The 8,297-nt window shown below is 37.0% G+C and overlaps 1 protein-coding gene across 1 annotated transcript; it reads right to left on the bottom strand.

The window, feature by feature from the left end:
- Positions 1 to 4,191: 4,191 nt before the first annotated feature.
- On the bottom strand, positions 4,192 to 7,211 carry LOC104236985 (uncharacterized). Its single transcript, XM_009791041.2, has 3 exons — positions 6,568 to 7,211; positions 5,433 to 5,801; positions 4,192 to 4,804 (listed from the first exon to the last, which is right to left on the bottom strand). Exons 1-3 carry the CDS (start codon positions 6,968 to 6,970, stop codon positions 4,437 to 4,439), a joined length of 1,140 nt encoding a protein of 379 aa, XP_009789343.1. The 5' UTR covers positions 6,971 to 7,211; the 3' UTR covers positions 4,192 to 4,436.
- Between the last annotated feature and the right edge of the window lie 1,086 nt (positions 7,212 to 8,297).

The following is an 8,297-nucleotide window of genomic DNA, read 5'->3' on the forward strand; positions in this document are numbered from 1 at the left end:
AGCAAAAGTTATTAATGAAATATTTTTCAAAATTTGTATAATGGAGTATATCTCCTCTTTGTTCAAGGGTGACTTTGGGTAGAATGAAATCTAGCAGGCTTGCTCAGTCGGGTTTACTCGGTTGAGTGCCGGTCGCGCTCCTCGATTTTGGGGCGTGACACCATGTCGCCATCTACTACTTCAAACAGGGTTGTCTTCATGATTCCTCCGATGTTTGTAAGCAGCAGGATCTCCCGTCGGGTTGTCACACTTGCTGAGTTGAACCCCGCGAGGAGCTTTGTGGCCGGAATGATGCTTCCGGTTAGCTTGGCTTGTTCCAGCACTCTCCATTGGATAATATTGGTTGAACTTCCTGGGTCAACCAAAATATGTTTAATTTTAAAATCTAAAATATTAAGAGAAATTAGAAGGGCATCGTTGTGCGGTAGTAGGAGTCTATAGGCGTCCTCCTCCGTGAAGGTGATATCGTCCTCGATGACTTCCTAGAGTCTTTTGCTATGAGTCACTGCTATTTTTGTCTTCTTTGCTGCTGAAAAGGTTACACCATTAATCTTATTCCCACCGAAAATCATGTTGATCGTTAGGTGAGGAAGATCTTCTCCTGTCTTCGAGGGTTTCGTGTTATCCCGGCTGCGGCCATAGTTATTTTTAGCCCAGTCGCTTAAGAACTCTCTAAGATGGTCATTTTTAGCAGTGTCGCCACCTCCTCGCGCAAATATCAGCAGTCCCCATTCTGATGGCCGTTATACCCATGATACTCACACCATAGATTAGGATCCCTCTGACTGGGATCGGATCTCATCGGCATTGGGAGTCATGCTTCCTTAATGTTCATCATTGTCTATACCAGTTCCACTACGCTAACATTGATGTTATACTTGGACAATATGAGGTAGGTGGAATCCCGGGCGCCTGATGTCTCTTTGTCCTGCAACGATCTGTTATTCCTTCCACGCTTAACTTTCCTATCGGTAGTGAACCTGTCCGCCGACCGAAAACCTCTGCTGCATCCTTCGGCCCTTTCGTAGGGCTAAAAACAAGCCTTTAGAAGACTATCGATCTGCCTCAAATCATCAAAAACTTTTCCTTATTCTTCTATCGATCCCGACCCTTGGTTGATGCCGGAAAACCTAGTTAGTCATCCTCTATTCTTATCTTTGATTCGTAGCGATTGTGGACATCTGCCCATGTTGTCGCCTGGAACTCGAGCAGACTTTTTTTAGCTTCTGGGAAGTGTTAGAGCTCCTCGGGTTTAGCCCCTTAGTAAATGCCTCAGCTACCCATTCATCTGGCACGGTCGATAATAGTATCTTTTCCTTCTGAAATCTGGTCATGAACTATCGCAGCAATTCAGACTCTCCTTGCGCAATTCTGAATATATCGGCCTTTCGGACCTGCACCTTCCTGGCCCCAGCATGGGCCTTGATAAAAGAATACGCGAGCATCTCGAAGGAATCTATTGAGTGGTCGGGTAGAAGCGAATACCATGCCAAGGACCCTTCGTGAGGGTCTCCCCAAACTTCTTCAGCAAGACTGACTCAATCCCGTGCGGAGCTAAGTCATTTCCTTTCACCGCCATTATCAAGGTGGTGATATGCTCCTGAGGATCTGAAGTCCCATTATGTTTTGTCAGTCCGGCATTTTTGAACCGCTTCGAAATTAACTCCGGTGCCGCGCTCGATTTGAACGGCAACTAGGTGTATTTCTTTGATTTTGGTCCTTTCAACACTGGCGGCGTGCCCTGGATTTAGTCTATTCGAGTGTTTATTTCCCTCATAAATCGCATGAATTCATTTTTAAAGGGAACATTCCCATCAACCAGATATGCTGTCGTTCCCGTCCGCTCTGTCGAAGATGACTTCACCTCTCAAGGTGTTCTTATCAACACTTTGTGTTGTTTGGTTTGCGGGAGCACTAGGAGGAACTGGGCCTCTTCCATTCGCGTTGTTGGAAGCACCTGATAACGCTTGCCTCAACTCCGTCATGACCTGATATTGTCGCGAGAGATGGCCCATAATAGCCTTTTGTTGTTCCCTCAGGATTCTTATCATTTCCGCAACGTGATTGTCTTCAGCATCATCAGGAGTTGCCTCCTGAACGTGTCCTGGATATTGCCTACCATGTACCGGTGTGGCTACATCCTCCTTGTTGCGGGTATCACTGATCGAATCTTCGTGTTGAGGCTGATTTCCTTGGGCCTCAACATTATGTGCAATGTTGACATCATTATTTGCCATTTTTAATGATTTTTTGTTAAGAAACAAAAAATTAAACAGATTAGTAATACATTCAATGATCAACTCGATTACGCAACTGCCTAAACCCCACGGTGGACACTAAATAGTTTACCTATAAAACGGTTCAGTTGAACTTGTAGTATGGTTTATAGACAAACGAATAGATTTGATCCCAAAATGATAAACAATTAAATAGAATGCAAGACTTAGCGTTGAAATCGAGACAAGACAACAGATAACTTGATTCCGGTAGCAGAGCTTCTGAAGACAGTAATAAGAATATCAATAGCCAAGAACTGAGCTTTTGAATATGTAGCATAAGTTTGTCAGAAAATTTATCCCTTACAACGGTTGTTGAAGTCACAATTTATAGCTGCACCTGGGGAACAGGGTCCTAGGATCAAGCCCCTCTTAAATCAAAATTATGGGGGTCATTGATAATGTATAACGGCAGGCTATGAATGCCGAAATTCTCTATAACGAATTGTATATTTAATACTAAAAAATATCCTTCATTGAATGTCATCGGGTGGTAAACATTCGTTTGTCTTTCTTCGCAATATTCCCTTCGGGGTCTTCCCGATGCCAACCGAAGCTGCTGTCTCCTGTCTTAGTTTCTACTTGTCTCGCTTTCCATCTGCCTCCGCTTCCACGTATCGCTCTATCATTCGAATATTTAATGCGAACCGATTTTACCCTGTACAATAATTCAGAACAATGAATTTATGTAATAGCTAGCATATTTTTAATATTATTATCTTTTTTACAACAGCAAAAAAATGAATTATATTGAATTGTATAGTTAAATTCACTAAGCTGTCGGTTTTGACAAGTCTTTTTCATTTTTTTGGGGGGAGTATGGGCAAGTCTTTTGGTCTGTATTTCGGTAATATCTTATCAAATTTATATATTTAAAATATCAAATTTTATACAATTTTAATTCATCAAACCAAATGAGTCCTACTAATCTAGACGTCTAATTCATGAGGCACAAGAAAAGCTCGTTTTCATTGTCTTTCAACGAGCCAATGGTACAAGAGAACAAAATGATAGTTGAATGTAATCCAGAGACAATATTCCTTTGTTATAACTTATAAATTGAGACCAAAAAAAAAGGAACCAGAGAAAAAAAATGAGACGTGTTAGCTGAATGTGTTACATTTCAAAGTCTTGCAAATAACTATTTCTACATAATATGTGCTCCATATATTAAAAATTGAATAACTTATTTCACATTGCCAAAATATTGCTTAGCTTCAACGAGAGTTTTATTTCCTTAAATTTTTGTAATTAAAAATATACAATACTTGTGACCAGGGGCGGATTTATGTTAAGCGAAGCGGTGTTACTCGACACCGCTTCGTCGGAAATATTTACTAATTATACGTACTATTTCCATATAGAATATACAAATATATGTAAAGTAAGTGACATTGCAAGACAACAAGTGCCGTATGGTTTGCTGGTCGAGCGGTCAAATTTGCAGCATACCAAGGTCCGAGGGTTCGAAACTTGATTGCACGCGTGTTGTTTTGGAGGTCTTAAGCCACTTTTGTTAAAAAGTAAAGCCTCATTTGTATTAAAAAGTGAAAGCTGTAAAGGTTCAAAAGATTTTTTTGGTCACAGAAGTGGTAAGTAATTTTTATTGTCCAAAAATAAAAATTCACAATAACTCAGAGTTGATTTAGAACCTTAATAATGTTATTATAGTGGCTCGTTCATTTGGGCACTTATGAAAAATCCTGCTTACGCCCCTGCTTCTGACATAGGTCTGAGCATCTAAATTTTATGTTCAAACTTAAATAAATGTTTGCACCACTCTCCAAGCTGTACCGATTATATGTGAAAGTTGCAATTTTAACTAGCTAATTTTTTTTATTCTTTTCTTCAAATTACAATGCGATATCGCAGTTTTACAAGTTTATTGTAAACTTCTAACATTTCTTAACTCAAATTTATTGTCAAAGAAGTACTCTTACTCATAAACAGATAGTACAATTATTAACCTATTTTAGTTATGAGGATCAAATGGAGCTAGCCAATACATTATGGACATAGCTGTCAACCTATTTTAGTTATGAAGGTCAAATAGAGTTAGCTCATTATGTCTAAACCTCCAAGGTGACCAACCCAATAGCAAGGACTTCAGTTGGGGTGGGAGGGTACATATACTAATACAATTATTTGCCTAGATTTTCTTCACCATTTTAGCTTGCCTTTATGTTTCTGGGCCAGAACATTGAAAACATGGGCCAGGAAGGCAAATATGCCGGCTAAGAAGCACATAAGCCATGACAATGCAAATAATGCCCAGTCTAGGAATGTTTGTTTGACAAGTTGAGCCCTGTCTGAGATTAGAAGTGCTCTGTAAACTGCTTCAGTTACAGCATATGCTGTGATTGGATCATATTCATCAGCCAATAATCCATATTCTGTCACACAAACTATATCATACGTTCCAGTAGTCTCTGAGGCACCAAGATGTTTGCATATCTTCAGTCGGCAGTCTATTCGATCCTCGGTTGATAGCTTGTCTCCATGAGTTAAGATCAATATGGGGTTACCATCTGCATCGAGAATTGAACACTTGTTATGCTTAACTTCGAAATATTGATTGTGTAAAAAGTTCACACTATAAGGCCACTTGAAAGGTAATTGCAGGAAATTAGTCACAAATGAAACTTGTAACCTGAAAAATAAGGTAAGTAACCTTCTGCAATAAGTAAAATCCCATGACAGCATAAAATTTCATTACATTTTCACTGAATATAAATTAAGTTCATCTAAAAATATCCAGTTTCAGCTAGAATTTCTAGCAGCATGGAGAGAGAACATTAAGTGCAGAGTCATGGATGCCTGATCAGAACTCATACCGATTTTCCTCGTTTTTTTTTTGGTCAACCACAAAGGAGGAGGAAATGTCCAAGTGGTAGCATCAAACTTGTGGCACTACAATTCGAATTGTCACCTCTTGGCAACTAGGTTATCTCATTAGGAGCAAGCTTGTAATCGCTCCTTTCATTTTTATTTGTCGATTAAGGTGAAACTATTTGATCGCATTAATCATAAGGGGTATTCGACTAAATTACTCTTTATCTCTTCCTTAAATGAGTAATTAATGTCTTATGGAATTGAAAAAATGAAAGTAAGTATTGGAGGGATAGTGATTAAAGGGAAAGGAATAATTAAACTCACTGGATTTCTTGAGTGCTGGTGAGCAGAAGAGTTGTTTCAATGCATCCAATGGCTTCAAGTCACCAACTCTGAGAGACTTGTATATTTCTGAAGCATTAGCCACCAACATAACACAATTGACTTTTCTTTTGACAAACATTGAAGAAGCATCCTCCAATTTACTATCTAACTTTGGCAAAATATCTCCTGGTCTGGAGCAGAGCTTCTTATTGTGAACTCCATCAGCCATCCATTCTTTCAACTCTTGAAGACCTTCATCTACCTTATCATAATCGAAACCCCTTGTATCGTAAATGCAGAATCCGTTTCGTGTTGATCTTAGCACATTGTGCTCCTCCATGATCAAAGTTGTGTAAGCAGAAGCATTTCCTTTGATTTAAAACCCAATTCCACAAGAAACATGAGAAAAAATCCCAAGAGTTAAATGTTTTGTTAAGCTCTATTACAATCTAAGTCTGCACAAAGAATGAGAGTTACACTAGAATGATAACAACAACAATAACAAACCCAGTGAAATCCAACAAGTGAGGCATGGGAAGGGTAAAGTGTACGCAGACCTTAACCCTACCTTACACTGTAAATGGTGACAGTCAAATAAAAATACTCAAATTATGATGAAATCTCGCCATAATGAATACGCTGAGACATGCTTTCATTCAATAGAGAAAATATTTAAGTAAATAAGAAACTTGAAATGAGAGTCTCTTTTCAATAGGTAGGTGCTACATAGTTGCGGAACTAGAATTCTAATAGGGGATACAGAAAAATGCAAGAATGCTATAGTTGGTATTCAAACCTGCAATTGAAAGCAATTCTTGAGCCACCTTTGCTATTACACTAAAAGTTTCTATTATGTCAACTGGATTTAAAAATTTATACATAAAAAAAAAATATTTTTTAATCCTGGGAGATTTAATTAAACCCCTTGTTACAGATAACTCCGCTACTGTGCTACATTGTGACATGGTTGTATGGTACATTTATATGTTTATGAAATCAAATAATGAAGCTAAATAAAACAAAACGAAAGCTAGTTTGGGACTGAAACATAGTAGTTCTGAACTTCTGATAGTTTGCTGTCTCAAATGCTTTTTATTAGAATTAGAAAAAAGTTACTGAATTAACCAATTAGTACCTGAAGAAGTTTGAGCAAAAGGGATGAGACCAGAGCGACCAAGAACACTATACATAAGGTTAACAAGTGAACTTTTGCCAGCATTATGAAAACCAACCAACACTATAGTGTTCATAGGTGGAATATCAATATCTTCTTTGTTAATTCCACCAATTGGCACCCAAAAATCCCCTGCTCTGTACGACATTAGCTTTTGGCGTAGCTCATCAAGACTCTCTGAGGACATTAAAGCTAGCCTCTCCATTTCCCTTAGGACTTTTAGGGTTGGCGTCATTTTTGACAAATTAGGCATCTCAAACTTGAATTTTACACACTCGTTGAATTTTGCTGCTGATTTCCACCAGTAGTAAATAGCTCTATTTTCTTCTTCATCATGTTGATTAACAAAAAATTCGTCCCTCATTTTTGTGTGAGGCTACAGGAGCTCAGCTGCATTGCTATTTAAAGTAGTTCTTCACTACTTGCTGCCGTACAAATAATTACACAAGTCACAAGGGAGATGGGGACAAGAAATTGTACAACCAATGACGTAATGTTTCTTTACTAGGTTTGTTTTGCCCCACAACGATTACTCATTTGGCCGTTTCATTTCGCTCTACAGGAAATTTCTAAGCAACTGTACACGTGAAGAAGTTGCAATGAAGAGTGACCAAGTATCCGAAACAAAGTGAAATAAGTAGCTGCAATTGATACTGGATTAAAGTTAATAGGTAGCAAAAACCTATATTTAGAGATACAGTAGGGGCGGATCCACCCCTTTAAGAAGGGGTGGCATAAATTAGGTTACTTATCTTATTCTGCCACCCGCAACCGTAAACTAGACAAAGGTGCCATGACTGATAGACCTTTTTGAAAGTTTTTCTCGTGTAAAATTCAAGAATTTGTCTTGAACCTTGTCTGATTTTCTCTTTTCTTTGTGCTTTTATTTCCTTTTGTCCCGGTCATTTTCCCTTTTCGGCTACCACCGAATTTTCTATTTGTCGTTTTATTATTACTTTTTTTTATATTTTTCTTTTCTCTATTCTATTTTTTTGTATGTGATCTCTAGCTAGAACACTCAAAAAAGACTCCTAAACTTTAAAAATATATAAAATAAGCGACCCTCTTAATTAAATTTATGAGTTTTCTTTTTCCAAATCCGAAAAACTTGAGTCTTAATGAGAATTTTGGATTGAGATCAAATTTTTTTCATCTATTTTATTATATCATAAAAAATTGTGCTATGCGATTGGTTGTTAGATATAATTTAATTCACTTTATTATAATTTCGTAAGCATTGCTTAAAATATATGTGATTTGTGATAAATTGTAGCTTATCTAATTTATGCTTATGAGGTATAATTTATCTATGGAAAATATTTTTTAAAATTTTCTTATTTTGGTTGATGTAATTCTCTTTTTGAAGATGTTCTTACTTGTGTAAATTAATTTTTAATATACAGAAAAGATGTAATTTTCCAACGAAAATATTGATTTTACTTATGTTGTTATAATAAAGATGTGATCCTATTTTAAAATTCTAATCACGTTTGTTTTTTCATATCTGAGATGTAATATTTAAATTTTAAAATTAAAAATACCTATTAGGTTGACCCAAATTAACTCAAAAAAATTTGATTAAACGTTCTTAACAAATTTCGTATTAATCATTATAAAGTATACATTAAAAAAAATTATGACACCCGTCAATTTCAAATCCTAGATCCGTCTCTGAGATTAATGGACTTAAG

The sequence above is a fragment of the Nicotiana sylvestris genome, chromosome 9, assembly GCF_000393655.2.
Source record: "Nicotiana sylvestris chromosome 9, ASM39365v2, whole genome shotgun sequence".
NCBI lineage: Eukaryota > Viridiplantae > Streptophyta > Magnoliopsida > Solanales > Solanaceae > Nicotiana > Nicotiana sylvestris.